The sequence below is a fragment of the Trachinotus anak genome, unplaced genomic scaffold (genome assembly GCF_046630095.1).
Source record: "Trachinotus anak isolate AG129_WGS33_773 ecotype Australia unplaced genomic scaffold, CSIRO_AGI_Tana_v1 ptg000021l, whole genome shotgun sequence".
Taxonomy (NCBI): Eukaryota; Metazoa; Chordata; class Actinopteri; order Carangiformes; family Carangidae; genus Trachinotus; species Trachinotus anak.
This window is the reverse complement of record NW_027273872.1, coordinates 15143000-15155092: the sequence shown is the minus strand read 5'-3', so window position 1 is coordinate 15155092 and position 12093 is coordinate 15143000. Positions and strand designations below refer to the sequence as shown.

The 12093-nt window shown below is 42.2% G+C and overlaps 3 protein-coding genes across 11 annotated transcripts in view; all 3 read left to right on the top strand.

Moving 5' to 3' along the window:
* LOC139606386 (protocadherin gamma-C5-like) overlaps positions 1 to 12093 on the top strand; it is a 276343-nt gene that overhangs the window by 37753 nt on the left and 226497 nt on the right. The window lies entirely within an intron of this gene.
* On the top strand, positions 206 to 2713 carry LOC139606399 (protocadherin beta-15-like). The gene has a single exon (XM_071458581.1). It carries the CDS (start codon positions 221 to 223, stop codon positions 2702 to 2704), a length of 2484 nt encoding a protein of 827 aa, XP_071314682.1. The 5' UTR covers positions 206 to 220; the 3' UTR covers positions 2705 to 2713.
* LOC139606108 (uncharacterized) lies at positions 5402 to 12044 on the top strand. Its single transcript, XM_071458134.1, has 3 exons — positions 5402 to 7890; positions 8663 to 8667; positions 9344 to 12044. The coding sequence occupies exons 1-3, from the start codon at positions 5412 to 5414 to the stop codon at positions 11906 to 11908; spliced, it is 5049 nt and encodes a 1682-aa protein (XP_071314235.1). The 5' UTR covers positions 5402 to 5411; the 3' UTR covers positions 11909 to 12044.

Genomic DNA, 12093 nt, shown 5'->3' with positions numbered 1-12093 from the left:
CAAATGCTCATGGTGTCAGTGTGTACCAAAAAACGAGAAGGCACGGTCATTCTCCACCCTTCAGTGTCCACGAATTCACAGCCTGATTCTGCTATTGTGCTATTGTGTTCACAAGAACGCTTCGTAACATGACCGGAATTTGAGGATTGCGAATATTTGAGGATATCACTGGTTTGATATTATCTACTTTGTAGCAGTCGCGCTTCTTCTATCAGTAACAATGGGACATAAGGGACTTGCGCTGCACCACGGCCTTGCTTTTATTTTTCTTGCCTTCCACCTCGTCTGTGGAGACGTGAGCTACTCTGTTCCGGAGGAGATGAAACGTGGATCTGTGATTGGAAATATAGCTAAAGATCTGGGGCTTGATTTGGGCAGATTGTCCGCTCGCAAGGCTCGTATCGATACAGAGGACAACAGCGTTCAGTACTGCAGTGTAAATCTCAACACCGGGGACCTGATTGTTCAAGAAAGGATTGACAGAGAAGCGCTTTGTGCTAAAAAGGCATCGTGTGTTCTGAAACAGGAACTTGTTCTGGAAAATCCATTAGAACTGCACCGTATTAGTATCCGTGTCCAAGATATTAATGACAATTCACCACAGTTTAAGGAAGAGTCACTTAGAATTGAAATAGGGGAATCGGCTGTCAAGGGCGCGCGTTTCCTTCTTGGAGAAGCGCACGATGCAGACATTGGTGAAAACGCTGTTCAGGGTTATTCACTTCAGGATAATGATCACTTCAAATTAGATGTAAACACAAAAACAGGTGGGCGGAAATACTGTGAATTAATCCTAGAGAAAGAGTTAGATAGAGAGAATAAAAAAGAGATGATGCTGTTGCTCACCGCATTTGATGGTGGCTCTCCTCAAAAATCAGGCACTGTGGTCATACACGTCACTGTCCTGGATGCTAATGATAATGTACCAATATTTAGCCAGGCCGTCTATAAAGCCAGTCTGCCTGAAAATTCTCCTCTGGATACGTTGGTGATCAGAGTGAGTGCAACTGATGCAGACGAGGGAGTGAACGGGGAAATTACTTACGGATTTGATCATGTTTCAGATGAAAAGAACAACGCATTTTCTCTACACCCTAAATCGGGAGAGGTGAGAGTGGCTGGAGCTATTGATTATGAGAAAGTGTCAACCTATGATATGCAGATCAGCGCCAAGGATGGTCTGGGTTTAGTTTCATATGCAACGTTAATGATAGAAATTACTGATATAAATGATAATGCTCCAGTGATATATCTGAAATCACTGTCTAACCCCATACCTGAGAACGTGTCACCTGGTACAGAGGTGGGCATCATTAACGTGCAGGACAGAGACTCTGAGAATAACAGACAGGTCCGCTGCTCCATTCAGCAAAATGTCCCTTTTAAGTTGGTTCCTTCTATTAAAAACTATTATTCTCTGGTGACCACAGGACAACTGGACCGTGAAGTAGTGTCTGATTACAACATTACAATCACTGCCACTGACGAGGGCTCTCCACCTCTGTCCTCCTCTAAAAGTGTTGAGTTATCTGTAGCTGACATCAACGACAACCCACCTGTGTTTGAGGAACAGTCGTACAGCGCATATGTGAGTGAAAATAACAAACCTGGCTCCACTTTATGTTCCGTTACTGCTCGGGACCCCGACTGGAGACAAAACGGTACAGTGATTTATTCTGTGTTACCTGGTGAGGTGAACGGTGCCCCGGTGTCCTCCTATCTGTCTGTTAACGGAGACACGGGGGTGATCCACGCTGTGAGGTCGTTTGATTATGAACAGTTCAGGAGCTTTAAAGTGCAGGTGATGGCCAGAGACAACGGTTCTCCTCCACTCAGCAGCAACGTGACCGTGAGTGTCTTCATATCAGATGTTAATGACAACTCTCCTCAGATACTGTACCCCGCCCCGGAGGGCAACTCCTTCATGACCGAGCTGGTCCCCAAAGCTGCACACGGAGGCTCTCTGGTGTCCAAAGTGATCGCGGTGGACGCGGACTCCGGACAGAACGCCTGGCTGTCCTATCATATAGTGAAATCCACTGATCCGGGACTTTTCACTATTGGTCTCCACAGCGGAGAGATCAGGACACAGCGGGACATTTCTGAGTCTGACAGCATGAAACAGAACCTTATTGTGTCAGTGAAAGATAACGGACAGCCCTCTCTCTCTGCCACCTGTTCCATGTATTTACTTATCTCTGATAACTTGGCTGAGGTGCCAGAACTGAAGGATATTTCTTATGATGAGAAGAACTCCAAACTGACCTCTTACCTGATCATCGCGTTGGTGTCTGTCTCCACCTTTTTTCTGACCTTCATCATCATCATCCTGGGTGTGAGGTTTTGTCGCAGGAGAAAGCCCAGACTGTTGTTTGACGGAGCAGTCGCCATCCCCAGCGCTTATCTGCCTCCTAATTACGCAGATGTTGACGGCACAGGAACTTTACGCAGCACCTACAATTATGACGCCTACCTGACAACAGGTTCTCGAACCAGTGACTTTAAGTTTGTGACATCTTACAATGACAACACACTTCCTGCTGACCAGACTCTGAAGAAAAGTCCAACAGACTTTGCTGATGCGTTTGAAGATTGTGATGTTTCCCCTGAGGTAGGATCAGGTGTCACTTGTTTGAGCTATTTCTGTTTTTGTCTTTATTGCTCAACCAATACCTTGAGAGTTTTTTGTATTTGCCATCCTTGAATTCTTTACTTTAGAAAGGACAATTTTAACACACATCAGCCCTGTAGTTAAGTTGTACAGATTCAATATCACGTTAGAAAAAAGTACGACCCTCAATGAAAAGTCACTGAATTAATTTCCTTCTAAATGCATACACTGAGCATCTTAATGCATCGTGAAACATGATAAATCGTAATCTTTTTAGTTGCCTTTTGAAGTTTAGTTTTGGCAGTATCTTCAAGTGTTCGGAGAAGAATTTTTCCACCATACTGTGCAGATGTTGCACATTTTGTGGACATTCGAGAGAGAGATGTTATTTTCCTATATTTCTTCCTTCAAACCGTTTTTCTTTACACAACGCTGGTGTGTCTGCCTGTGTGTTTTACCAGAGCAGCAGCTTGTACTTAGTGTCTCTGTCCTTGGTGCTGAACTTGGCGCTTACTCTTTTGACCTATTTCCTGGAGCAATTTACCCCTGTCTTGTATATTTTCACCTGTCAAAGATTTTAGATAACAGGTTAGCTTGCCAGTGTGTTGTCTTGTCACACCTGTGTGCAATTTTACAAGTAACATCCGTGCTGTGTTTTACAGTTATACATTTCTCTGAAGTCAAATAACAAGGGAAAGTTACATTGAAATGGTTGAGTGTTGTTTGGAGACGGTGAGTAGCACGACATGATTGTAAGCATGTCTCATTAATGGTTTGCTTTCATTTACTGTTTTGATTGTATATATAGGAAGTTTATCATTCCTCTTTTGCCCGGAGGGATTTGGAGGTTATGATGGTTCTCACGAGGTAGGGACACTTCACATATCAGTAAACTAATTTTCATTGTTCTGAAAAAGATATTTTGGTGTTTTCCTTTCACTCGTTGAGTCGTATCTTTCTTTATGTGGTGGTGATTTAAGACACTTTTAATGGTTCTTTAAGTCGTTTTGAAGTCATGATTTTCTCAAAGACTACAGATGTCTGTTGTGAGCCATTTGTTTTGTCTAATTATGCTTCAAGTGTTTAAGTCTGTCCTCTTCAAATCCACCTGTTTATTTTCAGTGACAGAAATGCTTTGTTTTGCCCTAAACAATTCAAACTATGCTTTTTGTCACTGTCCTTGGTGCTGAATTGCAATGCGATCGTCTTCTGGATCCATTGTCATTACAGTTTTAATAGATGAATTGTTTAAGCAGTCTGAACAAATTGCAAATGGAACCTGTGTGTTTTTTCTGTTAGTTAGTTAGTGGAGTCTCCTTTGCCTATGATGCCCCTCTATATGTAAACCTAGTGACAAGCTTTCATGAAAAATGTGTCCTCCTTAAATTAATGTCCTCCTCAAGTTTTTTTTTTTTTTTTTTATTCAAATTTATTTGACCTTCCAGATGTAAATAGTATTGTTATAAACACACTACAGTACAGATTAATGAACAACAAATGCAAGACACTTCAGTCAAATTTTGACAGGGCATCTTGCCCAAATAATATCCCATTTCTTTCCATGGGAGTTTTGCAGTGTTTTTTGATACATTTGCACTGTTATAACTTAACAATTTGAATTCATCTTTGTACTCTTTTGTACTCTTTGCAACAACTCTTTATAACTGCCAGCTTGTTTTAATGTTGGCCAAACTTCAGAGTAAAATAATGTGTGGTCGAGCAATAGCTTTCACCATGTTTGAAAATATATCTAAAAACTGAGTCTTACATCACTCATGTTTTAGCATCTAATTATGTTTTTGTTGCTCATCACAAGAGATTAAAACATAGATAGAAATATATATCTAATCTCTCCTTCAAGTTGTCATGACTTTTGCAGGAACATTGATCTTTCTTTGATTGTAGTGTATTAACTTAAAGTTAAAAACAGTCTGTGGTATGTCTGAAAAGTGCAGTTTACAATAGAACAGTCAATAGATGGTTGAGCAGGTTCAGCCTCATAGGTTAAAAAGCAGTAATATTTTTTTCACATGCTCATCAACTGCAAAATTACTAAATGGAGTGTTGTCTCATACGATATGTGCAAACAAATGTAAATCTGAAGGCAGTTGAGACTTTCCTTGGTTGTGCTTGAGCCAATATTAACCCAGTAAAACGGGAAGAAAAAAAAAGTGCACAAAGAGTAAAAATATATGATCACCTTTTCTTCAAGGAAGGACAACTGATTTTTGGATATCAGTTCTCATGGAGCTTTGAGATATAATGAAAGATGAACAGAAAAAATCTTAAAGGACAATAGTCCTGGTCTTGTCTTCAGACATATTATAGTTTCTGTTTCTTTTGAAATTGTTGTTTGGAAGTACAAGCTCTTCCCTGAGACACAGTTACAGAAACCTCATGATTGTTTTGCTTTTTTCCATTTAAAGTGGGCCATTTAGCAAAGCATTGCTGTTGTTGTTTTAGCAAATAACTGTAACTGAAAGAATCCATGGTTTAAAAATGCGCAGAAAATTTAAAAAACAAAACAAAACATAGGCTATATCGCCTTGTTATACCTAATGAATACTCATGGTGTCAGTGTGTACCAATGAACAAGAAGTCACGGTCATTCTCCACCCTTCAGTGTCAACGAATTTAATACCTGATTCTGCTTTTGTGCCGCAGTTCACAAGAACGCTTCGTCTATGACTGCACTGTGACGTTTTTTTGTTTATTGGATGAATTCACGGATGCATCGTTGATATATTTTGACCTGCTTGATGATACTTTTAATGTATATGCGCTCTTTCTCGGAGTAACAATGGAATACAGCAGATTTGAAATTCACTATGGCCTTGCTTTCATTTGTCTTGCCCTCCTCCCTGTCTATGGAGACGTGAGCTACTCTGTTCCGGAAGAAAAGAACCGTGGATCTATTATCGGAAATATTGCCAAGGATCTGGGACTTGATTTGGGCAGATTGTCCGCTCGTAAAGCCCGAATCGATACAGAGGACAACAGTGTTAAGTATTGTGGTGTAAATCTGAATACTGGGGACCTGATTGTTCAAGAGAGGATTGACAGAGAAGGGCTTTGTGCGAAAAAGGCATCGTGTGTTCTGAAACAGGAACTCGTACTGGAAAATCCATTAGAACTGCACCGTATTAGTATCCGTGTCCAAGATATTAATGACAATTCACCACAGTTTAAGGAAGAGTCACTAAAGATTGAAATTCGAGAATCGGCAGACAAGGGCTCGCGTTATCTGCTCGATGAAGCGCACGATGGAGACATCGGAGAAAATGCTGTTCAGGGTTATTCACTTCAGGAGAACGAACATTTCAAACTAAATGTTAAGTCGAAGAGCAGCGGGAGAAAATATGCCGAATTAGTTTTAGACAAAGAATTAGACAGAGAAGACAAAAAAGAGATGATGCTGTTGCTCACAGCATTTGATGGTGGCTCTCCTCAAAAATCAGGCACTGTAGTCATACACGTCACTGTCCTGGATGCTAATGATAATGTACCAGTGTTTAGCCAGGCCGTCTATAAAGCCAGTCTGTCTGAAAACTCTCCTCTGGATACGTTGGTGATCAGAGTGAGTGCAACTGATGCAGACGAGGGAGTGAACGGGGAAGTTACTTACGGATTTGATCATGTTTCAGATGAAAACCAAATTTTCTCTCTAAACCCTAAAACTGGAGACGTTAAGGTGGCTGGGGCAATTGATTATGAAAAAGAATCGTCCTATGAAATGCAGATCAGCGCCAAAGATGGTCTGGGATCGGCGTCATATGCAACGTTAATAATTGAAGTTACTGATATAAATGATAATGCTCCAGTGATATATCTGAAATCACTGTCTAACCCCATACCTGAGAACGTGTCACCTGGTACAGAGGTGGGCATCATTAACGTGCAGGACAGAGACTCTGAGAATAACAGACAGGTCCGCTGCTCCATTCAGCAAAATGTCCCTTTTAAGTTGGTTCCTTCTATTAAAAACTATTATTCTCTGGTGACCACAGGACAACTGGACCGTGAAGTAGTGTCTGATTACAACATTACAATCACTGCCACTGACGAGGGCTCTCCACCTCTGTCCTCCTCTAAAAGTGTTGAGTTATCTGTAGCTGACATCAACGACAACCCACCTGTGTTTGAGGAACAGTCGTACAGCGCATATGTGAGTGAAAATAACAAACCTGGCTCCACTTTATGTTCCGTTACTGCTCGGGACCCCGACTGGAGACAAAACGGTACAGTGATTTATTCTGTGTTACCTGGTGAGGTGAACGGTGCCCCGGTGTCCTCCTATCTGTCTGTTAACGGAGACACGGGGGTGATCCACGCTGTGAGGTCGTTTGATTATGAACAGTTCAGGAGCTTTAAAGTGCAGGTGATGGCCAGAGACAACGGTTCTCCTCCACTCAGCAGCAACGTGACCGTGAGTGTCTTCATATCAGATGTTAATGACAACTCTCCTCAGATACTGTACCCCGCCCCGGAGGGCAACTCCTTCATGACCGAGCTGGTCCCCAAAGCTGCACACGGAGGCTCTCTGGTGTCCAAAGTGATAGCGGTGGACGCGGACTCCGGACAGAACGCCTGGCTGTCCTATCATATAGTGAAATCCACTGATCCGGGACTTTTCACTATTGGTCTCCACAGCGGAGAGATCAGGACACAGCGGGACATTTCTGAGTCTGACAGCATGAAACAGAACCTTATTGTGTCAGTGAAAGATAACGGACAGCCCTCTCTCTCTGCCACCTGTTCCATGTATTTACTTATCTCTGATAACTTGGCTGAGGTGCCTGAACTGAAAGATATTTCTTATGATGAGAAGAACTCCAAACTGACTTCTTACCTGATCATCGCGTTGGTGTCTGTCTCCACCTTTTTCCTGACCTTCATCATCATCATCCTGGGTGTGAGGTTTTGTAGGAGGAGAAAGCCCAGACTGTTGTTTGACGGAGCAGTCGCCATCCCCAGCGCTTATCTGCCTCCTAATTACGCAGATGTTGACGGCACAGGAACTTTACGCAGCACTTACAATTATGACGCCTACCTGACAACAGGTTCTCGAACCAGTGACTTTAAGTTTGTGACATCTTACAATGACAACACACTTCCTGCTGACCAGACTCTGAAGAAAAGTCAATCAGACTTTGTTGATGCGTTTGGAGGTTCTGGTGATTGTGATGCTTCCCCTGAGGTAGGATCAAGTGTCACTTGTTTGAGCTATTTCTGTTTTTATCTTTATTGCTCAACCAATACCTTGAGAGTTTTTTATATCTGCTATCCTTGAATTCTCTTTCCTTTAGAAAGGACAATTTCAACACACGTCAGCCTTGTACTTACGTTGTATAGATTCAGTATCACGTTAGAAAAAGTACAATCTTCAATGAAAAGTCACTGAAATAATTTCCTTCTAAATGCATACACTGAGCATCTTAATGCATCGTGAACCATGATAAACAGTAATGTTTTCAGCTGTCTTTTGAAGTTTAGTTTTGGCAGTATCGTCAAGAGTTCAGAGAAGAGTTCTTCCACCATACTGTGCAGATCTTGCACATTTTGTGGACATTCGAGAGAGAGATGTTATTTACCGATATTTCTTCCTTAAAACCGTTAGTCTTCACACAACGCTGGTGTGTCTGCCTGTGTGTTTTACCAGAGCAGCATTGTAATTAGTGTCTCTGTCCTTGGTGCTGAACTTGGCGCTTACTCTTTTGACCTATTTCCTGGAGCAATTTACCATTGTCTTGTATATTTTCACCTGTCAAAGGTTTTAGATTACAGGTTATTGCTAGTGTGTTGTCTTGTCATACCTGTGTGCAATTTTAACAATTAACATCCGTGCTGTGTATTACAGTTATACATTTCTCTGAAGTCAAATAACAAGGAAAAGTCTCATTGAAATGGTTGAGTGTTGTTTGGAGTCGTTGAGTAGCGTGACATTATTGTAAGCGTGTCTCATTAACTGTTCACTTTCATTTACAGTTTGAATTGTTTATCTATGTGATGGAAGTTTATTAGACCTATTCTGTCTTCAATGTAACATAATAGCTGAAGTCAGTGACAGATTTTTCTCTAGGAGTGCAACATTAAATGCATTATGTCATGCTGCTCTGTTTGTAATGTTTGTATGCAACACGTATCTTTAATTAGAGACTGTTACGTAATTGAAGTTGAAGCTGACGGCAGATTCTTGTATGATCTATGACAAACGTGTTGAATTCTCATTCTTTAGAAAGTGAGAGAGACATGAGTTTCTAATCGATCGTGACACATGTATCTTGCATTGCTAAAGAACACGATTTGTGGTCCACTGTTACTTAACATTTGGGGAGTGTTTTACTGGTATCATTTATAAGACGCTTTGGGTGGATATTTTTCAGGTTGAGACACACCCTTGTTTATAGTTCCTAATAAAGTGAAAGGGAGCATCCCATTTTAGTGAAATAAAAAAAAAAACTTGTGCGGTTTATCATACTTTACAACGTCTCATTACAATAAGCTCTATTTTGAAGATTATTGCCAAACAATCTGATAATGTATTAAGAACATTTGCATCGCTTGTGGAAAACTGCTATAATACATTTATACTCACGGTGTCAGTATAGACCAACTATGGAGTCGAATGCTTAGCTTGCTTTGCACACCACCCATAATTGGGATCGACCAGCCCTGTGTCCCTACAGCCTTCAACAAAGACGGCAAATGCTCTGAAGGCACATATACTGACCGAATAACGTATTTTTAAGGCTTGAAACTACCGTGTTTCCATTTGTGTATCGCTGTTTCAGGATGATGCATAGACAGCGCTTTCTACAGAGCTGGGGCTTTGTGTTTTTCTTTGTTGTGGTGCACGACGCTCACGGAGACCTGAGCTATTCTGTACAGGAGGAGCTGAAGCGCGGATCTGTTATTGGAAATATCGCCAAGGATCTGGGACTGGAGGTGGGCAGACTGTCTGCTCGCAAAGCTCGTGTTGACATGGAGGGAAGCGACAGACAGTATTGTGGGATTAACCTACGAAGCGGGGAGTTATTGGTGGCAGACAGAATAGACAGAGAGGAGCATTGCGGAGAAAAGGCTTCGTGTGTTCTGAAATTCGACTTGCTCTTGGAGAATCCCTTAGAGCTACACCGGCTGTCCCTGCAGGTGCAGGACGTGAACGACAATGCGCCAGTTTTTCCGAAGGATGTTATAAAGCTGGAAATTAGAGAGTCAGCTGTCAAAGGAGCTAGGTATCGCATTAATGCAGCTCACGATGCAGATATAGGGAAGAATTCAGTCGAAAGCTACATTTTGCAACAAAACCCCCACTTTGTGTTCAGTATTCAGACGACAAATGCGGGTAGTAAATATGGTGAATTGGTTTTAGACAAAGAGTTAGACCGAGAGCAGCAGCAGGAAATGAAATTATTGCTCACGGCTGTGGATGGTGGTTCTCCTCAGAGATCCGGGACTGTAGTCATACACGTCATTGTACTTGATGCTAATGATAACGCCCCAGTGTTTACTGAGACCGTATATAGAGCTTCATTACCGGAAAACTCACCTTTGAAAACCAAAGTTATCACTGTAAGTGCTACAGACGCAGACGAAGGTGTCAATGGAGAGGTCACATATGAATTCAGCAGACTCTCTGATAAATCACGAAAGCTTTTTTCACTGGATGAGAAAACAGGAGAAATCAGTGTGACAGGTGACATAGATTATGAAGAGGGATCCAAATATGAAGTGTTTGTTGAGGCCAAAGATGGTTATGGGCTCTCTTCAGAAGCAAAAGTGATTATTGATATAACTGATGTGAATGACAATGCCCCCGTTATATATTTAAAATCACTGTCTAACCCCATACCTGAGAACGTGTCACCTGGTACAGAGGTGGGCATCATTAACGTGCAGGACAGAGACTCTGAGAATAACAGACAGGTCCGCTGCTCCATTCAGCAAAATGTCCCTTTTAAGTTGGTTCCTTCTATTAAAAACTATTATTCTCTGGTGACCACAGGACAACTGGACCGTGAAGTAGTGTCTGATTACAACATTACAATCACTGCCACTGACGAGGGCTCTCCACCTCTGTCCTCCTCTAAAAGTGTTGAGTTATCTGTAGCTGACATCAACGACAACCCACCTGTGTTTGAGGAACAGTCGTACAGCGCATATGTGAGTGAAAACAACAAACCTGGCTCCACTTTATGTTCCGTTACTGCTCGGGACCCCGACTGGAGACAAAACGGTACAGTGATTTATTCTGTGTTACCTGGTGAGGTGAACGGTGCCCCGGTGTCCTCCTATCTGTCTGTTAACGGAGACACGGGGGTGATCCACGCTGTGAGGTCGTTTGATTATGAACAGTTCAGGAGCTTTAAAGTGCAGGTGATGGCCAGAGACAACGGTTCTCCTCCACTCAGCAGCAACGTGACCGTGAGTGTCTTCATATCAGATGTTAATGACAACTCTCCTCAGATACTGTACCCCGCCCCGGAGGGCAACTCCTTCATGACCGAGCTGGTCCCCAAAGCTGCACACGGAGGCTCTCTGGTGTCCAAAGTGATCGCGGTGGACGCGGACTCCGGACAGAACGCCTGGCTGTCCTATCATATAGTGAAATCCACTGATCCGGGACTTTTCACTATTGGTCTCCACAGCGGAGAGATCAGGACACAGCGGGACATTTCTGAGTCTGACAGCATGAAACAGAACCTTATTGTGTCAGTGAAAGATAACGGACAGCCCTCTCTCTCTGCCACCTGTTCCATGTATTTACTTATCTCTGATAACTTGGCTGAGGTGCCAGAGCTGAAGGATATTTCTTATGATGAGAAGAACTCCAAACTGACCTCTTACCTGATCATCGCTCTGGTGTCTGTTTCCACCTTTTTTCTGACCTTCATCATCATCATCCTGGGTGTGAGGTTTTGTTGCAGGAGAAAGCCCAGACTGTTGTTTGACGGAGCAGTCGCCATCCCCAGCGCTTATCTGCCTCCTAATTACGCAGATGTTGACGGCACAGGAACTTTACGCAGCACTTACAATTATGACGCCTACCTGACAACAGGTTCTCGAACCAGTGACTTTAAGTTTGTGACATCTTACAATGACAACACACTTCCTGCTGACCAGACTCTGAAGAAAAGTCCATCAGACTTTGCTGAGGCATTTGGAGGTTCTGGTGATTGTGATGCATCTCCTGAGGTAGGGACAAGTGTGACGTGTGCTTTCACTCATTTATTCTTGTGTCTTAGTGGACAGTACCCTGACAGTAAAGTGTCCTTGCATTTGTTGTCTTTTCTTTAATCGACGATTTTAACAATATGTCACACTTGTGTGATGAAGTTTCCTTTTTAGATTCACCGCATTTAGAAATTACTTCAACTTTATTTAGCTTTTGTGGTTTTTCATGAAAATACAGAAGAGTTCTTTTATCATACAATGGCGATATTTTGAATTTTCTGAAAAGTTGGTATATCTATTTTGTTGCC

Bases quoted from the DNA above. Each gene is read 5' to 3' on its own strand.
- LOC139606108 (XM_071458134.1), top strand. From the start codon at position 5,412: ATGGAATACAGCAGATTTGAAATTCACTATGGCCTTGCTTTCATTTGT.
- LOC139606399 (XM_071458581.1), top strand. From the start codon at position 221: ATGGGACATAAGGGACTTGCGCTGCACCACGGCCTTGCTTTTATTTTT.